The sequence below is a fragment of the Triturus cristatus genome, chromosome 6 (genome assembly GCF_964204655.1).
Source record: "Triturus cristatus chromosome 6, aTriCri1.1, whole genome shotgun sequence".
Lineage (NCBI taxonomy): Eukaryota > Metazoa > Chordata > Amphibia > Caudata > Salamandridae > Triturus > Triturus cristatus.
This window is the reverse complement of record NC_140589.1, coordinates 534,796,513-534,810,765: the sequence shown is the minus strand read 5'-3', so window position 1 is coordinate 534,810,765 and position 14,253 is coordinate 534,796,513. Positions and strand designations below refer to the sequence as shown.

The following is a 14,253-nucleotide window of genomic DNA, read 5'->3' as shown; positions in this document are numbered from 1 at the left end:
GCATGGATTTCCACCAAACCCCTACCACTTTGCTGTTTGTTGCTTTAGCACCTGACCATCAGCTGCCCAATCTTGCAGCACAATTAAGGGCAAGGCTTGGGCAACTCCCATCACATTTTCTCTGACGCTTGTATAATATTAACTTGAGTGACCCGAAGGTATTGCAGCGCTTTACAAAAGCGCCAGTTACCTTACGCAAGGTCAGGTTAATGTTTTTGTTTTTAGGTGCACAAAGATTAAGTGATGCCGATGCATTCCCTCTTTATTCATTATTTTCCTTCTACCTGACAAATGAGAGCAGCATTCATTCCTCCCAACTCTTCCCATGTCACTGCACGCCTGCCCAGCTGCCTCTTCCTGTAGTCCTCTTCCTCCTCTCAAAGCTCTAATTTCAAAGCACATTCACGGCAGACCCCCAGGGACTGTGAGGCATTTATTATTATATAATGTACACTTGACCGACTCAAAGGAGTTGGAGTGCTTTACATGAGCGCCAGTTACTTTATACAACGTCAGGCTAATTTGGGGGGTTTTAGGTGCACGGAGATTAGCCGATGCCTTCCGTGTTTATTCATTACTTTCCTTCAACCTAACAAAAGGGAGCATTTTGTTGTTACTATCTCCAGTGCTCAAATACCTAAGGGGCTGGGACCGAGGGCGGGACGGGGGCTTGAGGGTAAATGGATGGTGCGACCACTGTGGTGAATGAAAAACTCTGGAGAAGGGTGCCTGGTGAATAGATATCTGGGCGAGGAGGGATGGGATGTCTCTGCCATTGGGAAGTACTTCACTGCTTTTTTCATAGGCTGTTCAGTACTCTAGTGATGAAGTCACTCACAGATTGTTGTAGTGCTATTCACTTGAATCAAGGCACTTGTCTTTCTTTCTGTCTGTGCATTGAAAGGCCTTGTTTTAAAGCAGGAAAAAGGAGTTCTGTGTTGCAGTAGCAACCATTCTGTTGCCATGCACTGCCACAAGTGGGATGCTTTGCTGATACTATTTACATTTTCCTGGCGAGGAATATGCTTTCCTTTCCCTTCTGCCAAAACTCCTGGGGACTTCTGACAACAAGCAACAGCAAGTATGTGGCTCTTCGAGCTGCTTTTATTTTGCCTGAGTGACAGCAAGAAAAAGAGTCTTTGCAGCTACTGCACGTTTGTGAAACTTCATGTTGTAATAAATAAGACAGGAGTGATGGGTAATTGTGCCTCTGGAAAAGTCATAAAATGTAACCATCTTAGTAAAGAGCAAAGTTTTCTTACATTGCCCAATTGTATGGGAAAAGTTTAAAAAGTTCTCACCTCTTGTAGAAACAGTGGCGGCTGGTAGGGAATGGGGGTGGGAGGCGGGCGGTGGTTGAAAATATTAAAAATAAACACTTACCGTTTCCGCCAGCCGCGTCTCTCCTCCGCTCTTCCTGACTCCATTCCCTGTCAGCAGCAGGAAGCATGCTCAGATCAGGACAGGGAGTCTGTGTATATTCCCTACCAGGCTGTGTAATGTAGCCTGATGGGGAATATGCAAAGTGCCACATGACTGTTTGGCCTGCCAAAACGTACAGCCAAGCAGTTATGCACACTTAGGGGCATATGTAAAAGCCCCTATTGCCACAGGAACGTCACTTTTTGTGATGTTCCGTTCCTGTGGCGATAAGGGCTTCACCTTATTTACAAGGCAGCGTTTAGCCCCCTAATGTGGCCTAACGCTGCCTTGTAAATAAGGCCCCATTTAACACTATGCTTAGCGGGAAAGGGGAGGGCAATGGGTGCTGCAGTGGGCGTTCCACCGCAACACCCGTTGATTCTGATGCTGCATCCTATTTACAAGGGAGGTGTAAATAGGAGGCAGTGCCAGAATTAAGACCAGGGAAAACCTGGTCTTAACCCAGCGAAGCGAGAAGAAATGTTGAATTTATCCTCGTTTTTGCATTTTTCATGTGTGCTGCGTTGAGCTTGACTCACTCCCATCAAACCGATTTTGCATTTCTTTACTCATTTAAATCTAAAACCTCCGAGGAGTGGCAGTTGTAAAATTCGAACTATGTAGTAGTGTCTCTGTGGGGATATAAACAAAAGATGGTTCCTCTCTTAATGGGTAGCAGTAAATGGAACTGTTTGATTCAAACGTTTTATCACGGTGTTCCGACCGCCATGTTTACAGAGGATCGCCGCATCCACTGAGGTGCGCTCTTGTGCAATAAAACTTTTACAAGGCAATAACCAGTTTTGCCATCGTTAGGAATACGAGCCCCAAGTTGATAAAAAAATAAGAACACAGCAATCAGGATTGTGTCCCTTTTATCTATGTTTTCACAGTAAAGTGCATCATTTCAATTGCGCATTTCAAATTTCTAATTTCAAATTGGGCATCATAATTTATATTCAGCAATATACAAATGCTCAATATTAGGAAAAAAGCAAACTAAAACGAAATTTGCATCGCATGTTTTTGTCAACAAAACAATAAATAGCTTTTTTTCTCTTTTGCAGAGAGTAAAAGAGAGGACCTTCGAAGAAAGGTAGGTAACAAATGAATATATATATATATTTTATGGGTGCGCCTCTTGAAGGCCTATGTGGATGGAAAATTCTTGTGTACTTGTTGGAAATTATTACATTGAAAATGAAAGCAAATGCATTTTCCAAACCTGGAGCCCCTAGTTTACCACTATCTCTGCATGACCCTTTTCGGAGGCACAGAGGTTATGCCTCACCTTTAGAAGACATATAATTGTAGGTGAAACTGACCAGATTTGAGAAAGCCAGGTGGCATATTCTATAATATCTAAACTGAGGGGTGGGATATGCTCTACAAACCTTTACTATTACCCTGTACCGCGTGAAAACCCGAAGCCATGCCTTCTATGTCGTGGCATATAGCCACAAGTATCAAGCAACTTCCCATAGTTGCCAAGCCCTTTTAAGCTTTGTCCTCTTATAAACTGAAAATAAAATGTCTGGAGTAATTGCGGGAATCCAAGGCTCCAATAATGAAAGAAATGCAGACTGGAATTTTCCTAAGAAAATTGCTAGCCTTACAGGAGAAAAATTGCATAGATATGAAGACATTATCTCCTTTCTGAGGCTTATGTGACAAAGTCACTCAGTACCTCAGAAGAGAGTTCAGATTACTCTTCGCACCACAGGAAGGTAGAAATCAGCAGGATTACTGTAGTTCACTACCACACTGTGAGAGACTAACATGAGCTCTATTCAGTGAGACTCCCCCTCACCTATCAGCATCCCCTAGGCTGAGCACCGAGGCAACACATGACTGCACGTAGCATTCTTAATATTTTTTTTATTGATTTTGAACAATAACAAGTGGCAGGAATAAGGTTATTACAACCAGGGTGCATTAGTGTCCTTAGGCGGTACAAGTGTGCATGTAGAAAGGAAATGAGGTACAGACTTCTTTGAGAATCACATCCTGCTGTATCCATCCGCATCGCAGTCACTTGAGCGAGTACCAGGCGGAAAGGGGGAGGGAAACTGAAGGGAAGGGAGGGAGGAAGCAGAGGAAGGGAAAACGTGGGATTGAGGCCTAATAATTTTTTAAGAAATGTACATAGGGCGAACTCGACCCCAATTATCAGAGCGCTTTTACATTAACACCGGTTGCGCTATAGAGAGACTGATTTATTTTTAGGCATGGGGAGATTAAGGATTTGCCCAGAATCACAGGAGCCCCACTTCGAGGTCATCCGCTCTAGCCGTTAGACGAGGAACCATCCACTAAACGTGTGCATACTGAAGCTTACAAGTAAAACACCAATTGTCGTCTCATATTTATAAACAAGGAGATTCATTAAGAAACAGAAATCATACCAAGCATTCCTCTAAGTCATACAAAGCCAGCAGGTGCCATTACAATACAGCCAACCACGGTAAGTGTGTGATACCGCTCCAAAAAGGGGGAACAGAGAGGACAGTCTCAAATGTACCTGAGCCATTTGAGGAAGCAACACCCCAAGGCGCTTTCAAGATGACTGAGTTTGCACTTAACATAACATCCTGTTCCGAATTCAGGAGGGCCGCACAGTGTCAAGTTCTGATTCAACTTGTATGTACATTTGATAAATATTTCACTTCACCATGCCAGCCTACAAATGTGTCGCCCCCAATATTACTCAATTGTATCGCGCACGAACCGTAAAAACAAGATAAACTGGCATGTATCTGCACAACCACAACATTTACATTTTCCTTACCTAGGCCTCATGAGAAAAAAGGTTTCCAGTTCTGTGCTCGTTGCTGTAGATACAATTCCAGATATAATTAGCATGTTTACTATAAATGGCGGCGACTTTGAATGTGCTTAGTTCTTTCACGCAGTAATATAATTAACAAAATGCGAGTGTTCTTAATAAGACTGAGTGATGCTGGTAAACATCCTGGGATTGAATTTGAATGTCATTTCTATTTACACATATTTTCAGCCTCTGGCAACGTGATAACTAGAGAATTCACGCCACTGAAGAGAAGGAAAATTACAAACAAAAATTGTGACAACTGGTTCTCACCTGAGGTGACACCGTTGAGAGATGAATAGAGGAAAAACAACATAAAGTAGATTTGAAATCCCTCCTTACATAATTAAATGTCCTCATGGAGAGCGTATCTTTAACTTCAAACTCTACTTAGTCTTCAAATGCTGAGGGATTCACAGTGATGAAATGACGTTGTGCCGGATTGTGATACACCAACATCGCTTAAATCACGCCACCCATAGGCAACAGGTAATTTCAGCACAGAAAAAAATGCACCCTGGATTAAAACTTTTTTTTTTTCATTTTGAACGCCTGAAACAAACACTTCTTAACGTGTGCGACCTCCCCTTTACTTTCATGTCTGACACCACCTCACCTGCCACACCATCAACGTGTGCCGATATTCTTTTTCATTAAGAGCGGCTGTCATTCACAGGTGGTTCTCAATCAAACTTGGATTCTTAGCAGATCTGTCAATTGCCAGTAAACAAAATGGTGCTTACTCTTAGTGGCCCCACCTGTGCACCTCATTCCCTCTTTCATAAGAAAGTGAATTCAGCCGCTAAAGGGCTGGAAAGACCTTCCTTCATTGAGTAGTGTACACATATTTGCATTTCACGATTGCTGTGCAATTTCTCTAATGTTGGACATTCTCATTTCAAAGATTACAAGAGGAATGATATCACTATGGCACTTTGGTCTCCCACTTCCTCTTCTCCTCTCTTGTCAGATGTTTATCTTCAGAAGGTCACCACTAGAGAACTCAGAGCAGTTCTGAACTCCTTATCTTGACTGTGTACCCTTGAGCGCAATATCATTGATTCCTCTGTGCAGCCAAATGACAATGGAAACAGCTAGAAAGGAAATGGAGAGCCAGTCACTACATGGCTGACAAATCCACCTACAAGGCCGCACTCAGAAGCTATCACCAGGAAATAGGGGACAGCAAGAAAAAAACGCTAATGGACTGCATCGAAGGAAGCTCCAACAACTGCAGGGAGATTTCCTTGATCATCAAGGACTTCACCTCTCCCTCACCCACCATCAACAGCATCACTACCTCCCAGCAAACCTGCGACAAGCTATCCAACTTCTTCCACAACACAACTGAAAATATCTACAGCAACCTGACCCCATAGAACTCATCTCCAACCTACTCACCACCATCCAAGACGACCGCCCGACCAAAAGGACAACCCTCACCAGAAACAACACAGTGGAAATCATGTGGACCATCCACTTAGGGTCCCAATGGACAACCTGGGAACATCACTAATCAACACCACTCTGAACCACATGATCAGCACCTCCATCATGTTCACCTCTTCCCCAGATGAATGGAAAGTTGTTAAAATCTATACCCTGTTCAAGATTCCTCTGGCCAGCCTGAATCAACTGAGCACTTCTGACCAATCTCCCAGCTGCTCTATCCAGCCAAAACTATTGAGAAAGCCATCAACAAGCAACTCACAACCCACCTTGATCTGCACCAGTTTCTAGACAGCACTCATTCAGGACTTAGAAAGAACCCCAGCACTTAAACAGCACTGATCGCGGTTACCAAAATATTTGAACCATCTTAGACTGAGGAGAAACAGCGGCTCCCATTCTGCTCTACTTCCCCGCGACCTTCAACACTGGCTCCCACAACACGCTCATCAGAAGACTCCACAAGATTGGCGTACAAGGATCTGCACTCACAGGGGTCTGCTCCTTCCTCATAGGGTGAGCCCAAAAAGTCAGACTACCACCTTTCACATCAAAGACTAAGAACATGAGATCTGGAGTCTCACAGGGATTGTCCCTCAGCTCACCCTTTTCAACATATACATGACACCGCTTGCCAACATCATCTGATCACAAGAGATCACCGCCATCTCCTATGCTGATGACACCCAAGTCAGCCTCTCCCTGACGGACAAGACAACCAGCACCAGAACCAACTTCAACAACTGCGTAACCATGGTAATAGACAGACTGTGAGCCAACTACATGAAGCTCAAATCCAGCCATATGGAAGTACTTGTCTTCCACAACAAGACCTCTCCATGGGACTCCACCTGCTGGCTGTCAGAGCTAAGATCAACACCCACACCCAAGGACCAGGCAATAAATCTAGGGGTCATCCTAGATGACAATCTCAACATGATGCCACAAGTCAATGCAGTGAACACCTCCTGCTTTCACATTCTATGCATGCTGCAAAAGATCTTCAAATGGTTGCCACAGAACACCAGATGGACAGTCATGCAAGACCTCCTCACCCACAGGCAACACTCTCTATGCCGTAATCTGCAAAAAACTCTTAAACAGATTCAAAACCATCCAGAACATCACTGCAAGGCTCATACTCAAACTCCCACCTCACACCCACATCACACCACACCTTAAGAAGCTTTACTGGCTCCCATTCACAAGCGCAGCCAATTCAAACTTCTAACCTGCAAATGCAAAGCCCTACACAACACAGGACCAGAATACCTGAACAGCTGCATACACTTTCACCAGCACGCCAGACACTTACACTCTGCCTCAATCTCACTTGCACACACTCTCTGCATCCACAAAAACAGAGCAGGAGGTTGCTCTTTCTCCTATATTGCTCCCACAACATAGGACAACCTCTCTCAACACATCAGAGCCTCCTTCTCACTTCTTGAGTTCCGCAATAAGCTGAAGACCTGACTTCTCAAGTAAATACTGAGGGGACCACACACCTACTCACCTGCTCAAGAGCCGGGATATGCTCTTGGGTAATTAGTGCACTATTGAAATTGACATGACACAGCTTCATGCTCTAGTTATCACCATATTCAATAAGTACACATCCTACTCAATATCCTGGAGAAGGAGTGTGTCAATCTATAACCGAAGATGCACACTTTGGATCGAATATTATTCATGTCATATCTGTACTTCACTCACATAGTCAGCATAGCACATATCACAACTCAGCTCTGTCACTGTATAGAGTCCCATGGTCTTGTTCACGAGGACCAGCCAGGTTTTCCTACAGTCCACAATGTTAAAAATGCCTTGCTCTGCCACCTGGATGAGAAGCTGATGAGAACTTACAAAGGTGATGGGCAACACTCCTACTTTTAAAACTCCCTGCCTTCTGTGATACAATGATGCTTCAAAGTTACCTGTATTCTGTAAAGATGTCTGCTTCATGCTTTCAGAATAGAGATATTTCAGAATCTGATATCAAACTGTTTTCCCTGCAGCTATTGTAAAATATCCTCTCCTAATACCAGTACCACTTGCACCAACACGTTTAGCTCTTAAGAGGCTTTCCTGCACAGGAAATGGGTAGATACAAAACATTGCTTGTACATTGACTGCAGCTGAAAAGGTTACTTTGAAAATATAGTGTTAGAAATTGGGTTTCTGGTCAGCTTGGGTATGCACCTAAGACTGGCAGAACCCACCACTCTAGTCAGGGTTAGGGAGTTACACATCCAAGATAACCCCTGCTCGCCACCTTGATGGCTTGGCAGAGCAGTCAGGCTTATCCCAGAGGCAATGTGTGAAGCGTTTGAGCAACACACACACACCAGTGACACAAAAAATATACCACAAAGGAGACTCCACAAAGTAGTATATAAAATATTTAATATAATATATATAACACATACACCACAATCACATAATTTATAAATCAATTTGCCACTAGGCAATTGTCATAACATCACAGTTAGTGCAAGAAAGTAAATACTTATAAGTTGCACACGTAATAAAAACATCATGAGAAACACCATTACTGTACATGTAAAAGCAGCTCCTGACATGATACTCATTATTCTGTTATCACCAGGCATAAAACAACATAAATCTTAATCTCAGGGCATTCTATGCAGGTCCTGGCAAGGTGAGGAAAACATTCATCACAACATCAGGGCACAAAAATGTAGGTATTTTAGTTATACCCAGGAACACACCTGCACTTCTTTTTCAAGTTATGCAGTAGATACTATCAGCCCACAGAGAAGCTTGCGCACCCATAACATGCATTAAGGTACGTGGTGGTGTCTGCATGAGCGGGACATCCGTCGAAGGCTTCCCTCCTGTCCTGCGGCTGGTTTCAACTGCTTGAAGATCCCAAAGGTATGGGCAAATCCAGTGTGGGAGTTGTCCCCCTGCGCACCACATGATATTACCCGTCGGTATATCCAAATAAATACAAACTCCAAACGAAATTTTGAAGAAAATCTTTGGTACTCCATTTCAATTTAAGTTCAATGAACTTAAATTGAAATGGAGTACTAAAGATTTTCTTCAAAATTTCGTTTGGAGTTTGTATTTATTTGGATATACCGACGGGTAATATCATGTGGTGCGCAGGGGGACAACTCCCAATGGGAATTGCAGTATTGATGTTCATTTGAATCGCTGAGCTGTCCAGACAGAGAAGCCCCAGCTTGCACACAACAACTGTTTGAACTGTTTAAACATTGATTGACCAAGTGGTGGTGCGTGCCCAAAACTTTATTGATTTACAAATCCAGTGTGGGCCAAAAACGTCATGTATTAATGGGTCATCCGTACCGGATCACCCATGTGCAGTAGAGGGGAATGCAGCTGCCCGCCAACCACATGGTGCAGCTGCCTATGATTACACTTTCCTACAATACCTTCAGTTGAGGAAAAAACTTAAAATGTTTCTTTTCCCTAGGAGCTAGTTTAGGCTTTTCAGCCAGTGGGTAAATAAGTGCATGTAGAGGAATCACTGTCAGTCAGCGCCAGGATACTCATGGGGTGATAGTGCGCTTTAGAAATTCTGTTTACATTACATTACATTACACTTTGACCTCTATGGCGACAACAGGCCTGCCCATATCACGCTAGTGAAACAACGTGGGTCCGGCTCCAGGAGTGATGGAAACAAGTTAGGCACACTCCATTGCAGGAACACCCCACGTCTGTCCCCAGCTGTGAGGGGCACCACGATAACCCTCTGCGACCGCTTGTATTGGTCTCCAGTATGGACCAGCATGGTGCAAAAGAAATGCGCTGGGGGGAGACAAGCCGCTACCAGGATCACTTTGGTCCGAAAAACTCACAAGACATGCTTCAGATTTTGTTTTTAACATGTCCCAAGGTCGTGCTCAGACCTGTTGGGCTAGGGCAGCGCGTAGACACCTCTGGCGCCCGTTGACTGGCCTTATGAGCGAAAGGGACTGCTTTTGAGGGATTCCCTTGCTGAGGTGCTGACTGCAGTCCAGCCACTTGGCTGGTGGGGTCCGCGCGGAGGGGGGTCCTTACCAGGCAGCTATCAGCAGGGTCCCGGACAGGAAGATGGGGCCAAGGGATGGCCCTTCTCCTCTCAGAAGTGTACGTCATGGTCCTCCTTTGCAGAAGGGGGTCCATGTTCACCAGATGCCCTACTGCAGGGAAAAGGAGAGATGTTTCTCTAGGTCAGGTCAGGCAGCAGGCGGGAGAGTGGGTACACAAGATCTGCTCCAGGAAAACAGCACTCCCCATGCGCTTGAAGATCACTGTACCAAGGAGGACCATCCTCGTGCTGAACCTATAGGCATAAGTAGCACTGACCACGTGCTACCTCAGGACTCAGAGACAGTCAACCTGCATTTGAAGTGAGGGATTAAGGACCCTCCATGTGCTTCCCTCTCTTGTTAAGATGAAGAACAGTCCAGACCTTCTCCTGCTCCAGACAGGAGCAGCAACTGCAGGCTGACCCACCCCCCACACGTCAGGGGCACCGCTCTTCACACAGCTTTCCCAGGTCTCCTTCCAGGCAGGTTATGTAAATAGTGTGCTGTGTGTGAGCGAGAGGCACAAGAATGGCATTTCCAGTGGCTCAATGAGCACCCGGCACCCCTTCCGCCCTGCCTGGGATACCAGGCCACGTATTCATCCTGGCCTGTCTCCTATCCAAGCTGACTGGCAGTGCTTGTTTACTAGCCAGAGACTTTCAGAGAGTGTCTGAAAGGGGGAGGAAGAGGAGGAGAGGGAAAGAAGGCGGAGGGGAAGTTTTTTCCCTTTCAGCCAAAAAAAAGCATTTGCAATGCAACAGGTCTCGCATTTACACAAGACCTATTGCATTGCAAATGGAATGGATCACAGACGGCGGGGGGGTGAGGTGAGGCATGGACAGCGGGCGGGCAGGGATGAAAAGGCACAGACAAAAGGAGGGCGAGCGGTGGGAGAAGGCATGGAAAACGGGTGGTGGAGGGACTGAATAACGAACGGAGTGCTCACAGTCCAAATAACTCGGAATGTGTAACACTCAAAGTAAAGGGGTCAGTCGCCATTGGAGGTGACAAATGAAGACATGGCCGTACTAAGGAGGGACTAACAAGCCTGTTGATGAATCAGACGCCAGCATCTGGGAGAGACAATGACACAAGCCAATGGCAAATATGGGCGGAGAGTGGGCGAAGCTTCTATTCGTTACTCAACCACAAGAAGTCTCGCAGAGCAGCGCTTGCGCGCTGGCTCTAGGCTCGACCTAAAAAGCAGCACTCCTCACACAGCTCTTAAGCTCTTCTGACTGTCTAGAGTGAATGCACATCCCCAGCTCCTGTCTCTCCAAAACTAGATGGCGAATACACAAACAGGCAGATTTACACAGAATGGTAAAGCAAGAAAATGCTCACTTTCTGAAAGTGCCATTTTCAAACACATAATTTAAAAAGACCTTTACTAAAAGGTGTGTTATTAAATTCTAAGTTCACAGAGTCTAAACTCAATTCCTCTATCTTGTCCCAATGGAAAGGTATACTTGTAAGATGTTACAAGGCAGCTTCCATGTTAACCTATGGGACACCAGCCTTTCAACAGTGAAAAAACGAAATGCACAGTATTTCAAAATCAGGACATGTAAAACACACATTACTTTTCCTACCTTTAACATACACTTCACCCTGCCCATGGGGGTACCTTGGGCCTTCCTGAGTGGTGTATTTCATGTAAGAAAAGGGAAGTTTTAAAAAACTGCGTGCGCAAACACTGCAGTGGCAGGTCTGAGATATATTAACAGGGCTACTCATGTGGGTGGCACAACCAGTGCTACAAGCCCACTAGTAGCATTTGATTTACAGATCCTGGCACACTCAGTGCACTTTAATAGGGACTTACCAGTAAATAAAATATGCAAATCATGGATAACCAATCAAAATCACAATTTACACAGAGAGCATATGCACTTTCGCACTGATCAGCTATGGTAAAGTGCCAAGAGCCCGATAGCCAATAAAAACAGGGTCAGAAAAATAGGAGGCAAAAGGCAAAAATTTGGGGATAAACTTGCTAAAAAAGGGCCATGTCTAACACATAGCAAAAGGACAGAAAATGAGATACGGTTCTACAATATTAGAGAGCTTGCAATTCATTACCTATACAAGTTTCCAGGCTAATGAATGTTTTAACAACTCCAAATGTCAGCATGACATTTTCAGTCAAGAGATATTATCGCATATGTAACAGCTCAGGGAGGATTGCAGGCCAACCAAAGCCTATAATACTAATTCCCTGCATATTTTCAACTACTGTTCCAATTTGTTCTGTACTTCGCTGTCTTCTGGCATTGGATCAAAACCTCTAATGTATTGCATTTTTTGTCAAATGATCAGCTAATGGGCCGAAAAAGAAACATGGGATTCGGTGTTTTAAGGGCTCCTGTAGAGCATGTGGTATGAGCAGAGGTGCACACTAGGGGAAGCAGAACAAAGCCTGAGTGGGTATTTTGCCAGCCACAAAATAGGACAAAGGCAGTTTATTCAGGATTTCTAACTTGATTTATAAAGGAAAGAAAATCATGTTATCAAGGCCAGACAATTACCTCCTCCTAGAGAGGTATGGAAATGCAAGTTATCTGACTGGTGCTGTGCAGAAAAGGAGAATAGAAACAGTGGGGATTTCTCAAATACAAAGATTCTTTTGGGAAGAAGCTTCACCTGGCAGTGCAGGTCACTGCTCGAATTGCGGATTTACCAGACATCCACAGATCAAGGGACTTATAAAGGGCATAGAATGAGAAACAGCTAGATTCATGACGTGATTTATGCAGGCAGTGAGATCAATCCATGGTGTCTAAAGCCAATTAACTATTTCATGCTGGACCCAAATGTTTTGGATGGGGACGCAAAGTTTAGCAAGTAGAAGAAGGCCATTGATGGCAGGAATTGCTAATATAAGGCATGTCTCTGCCACAGTTGAAGGTCTGAAGCAGCTGCTTTTGCTGCAGCTGCTTTTGGCTTGAAATGTAGCAGCATGTGTTGACATCGCTAAAGCAATTGCAGGGGCTAGCACAATAACACAAGACAAAGCAAAAAATTAGCAACATAAACATAGAAGGTATGACAAATATATATGTACATTTATTTCCTTGGATGGTGGCAACTTACTACTAAAAACATTTACATTTCAAGTCAAGGTGGCACTGACAGTGCACAGACAGCCTCTGCACTAGTAAGGCTGACCCATATTTAAAGAACTATTTGATTGGATGGGTAACTAGGTTGTGTCATTACTTGGCTACATATCTGACTGAGTGTAGGAGTCCACGTGCAACAGTGCCATCAGATGTTTAAGTAACTGTGCTGGTTTATGTCTGTCTGTTTTAGTAAGCCTCTCTCTAAATGTGTATGTAAGTGGCTGAACGAATACCTTAGTGCCCGTGTTGGTCAATACAGGGGTATGTAAGTCCGTCTGTAACTGCCTTTGATACTGCTGGATACATTACTAGTTTCTGAAGATATGAGTGAATGTATAAGTCCCTCTGTCATGGTCTGAGTGAGTGACGGAGAGGCTCTATATTTTTTAAAGCATGTTTGTCATTTGCATTATCGGTGGTATACTGTATGCACTACTTGGCAGCATAGGGGTCTGCAAGTGCACAAGTAAATTACTGAAAGGCAAAAGGACATCACTTATCTTTTAAGCAGAATTCACCATCCTTTATGGCATACCTGTAACCTATCTCACAGGTAAGTTATGTGTACTGAAATGTGGGATTACCACTTGGAAAAGAGCTTTTACATGCCAAACCAAGCTGGTCGCCCCGGTGTACAGACAGGATCTGCACTAGTAGGGCTAGCCTTCTTTAAAGGGCTATTTGTCTGCATGGATGACAATGTTTTGTGAGTACCTGGCTGCATAGCTGAGTGAGTGTAGGAGTCCACCTGTAGCAGTGCCATGCAATGTTTTAGTAACTGTGCCCATATGACTGTCTGATTTACTAAGTCTAAGCCTCTCAAAATGAAAATATGAGTGCCTCAACCAATATCTCAGCACCTCTGTTAGGAAATAGAGGGGTATGTAAGTGTGTCTGTAACTTCTTTTAATACTGCTGCCTTCATAAGTAGGTTCTGAGTATGTGAGAGAATGTATAAGTCCCTATGTTGCTGTCTGATTAGGTAAGAGAGAGGCCCTATGCTTTTTTTGACCATGTATGTCAGTTGCATTATGGGTGGTATACTCTATGTAGTGCTTAGGATAAGGGCCTGCAAGTGCACAAGTAACTTACTGAAACTCAAAAGGTCATCTCTCATCTTTCAAGCACAAAGCATTGTGCTTTATGACATACCTACAGCGTAGCTCAAAGGTGAGTTATGTGTAAAAAAACGTGGGTTTAAAACTTGAGAAACGGCTTTCACATGCGAAATTGAGCTGAGAGTGCACAGACAGGCTTTGGACTAGTAGGCCTCACTCATTTTTAAAGGACTATTTTGTCGTGCAGTTCCTAGGAATCCTCCAGGACCTGCACATTTTGAATGCCCTAAACTGAGGGGTTGGTGTCC

At 44.2% G+C, this 14,253-nt stretch overlaps 1 protein-coding gene across 1 annotated transcript in view; it reads left to right on the top strand.

The window, feature by feature from the left end:
* The window catches only part of IMPG1 (interphotoreceptor matrix proteoglycan 1), a 1,638,967-nt gene that overhangs the window by 573,798 nt on the left and 1,050,916 nt on the right, over positions 1 to 14,253 (top strand). The window contains exon 4 of the mRNA XM_085609628.1: positions 2,490 to 2,518. Within this exon, the coding sequence (XP_085465754.1) occupies positions 2,490 to 2,518 (29 nt within the window). The remainder of the gene's footprint in view (positions 1 to 2,489; positions 2,519 to 14,253) is intronic.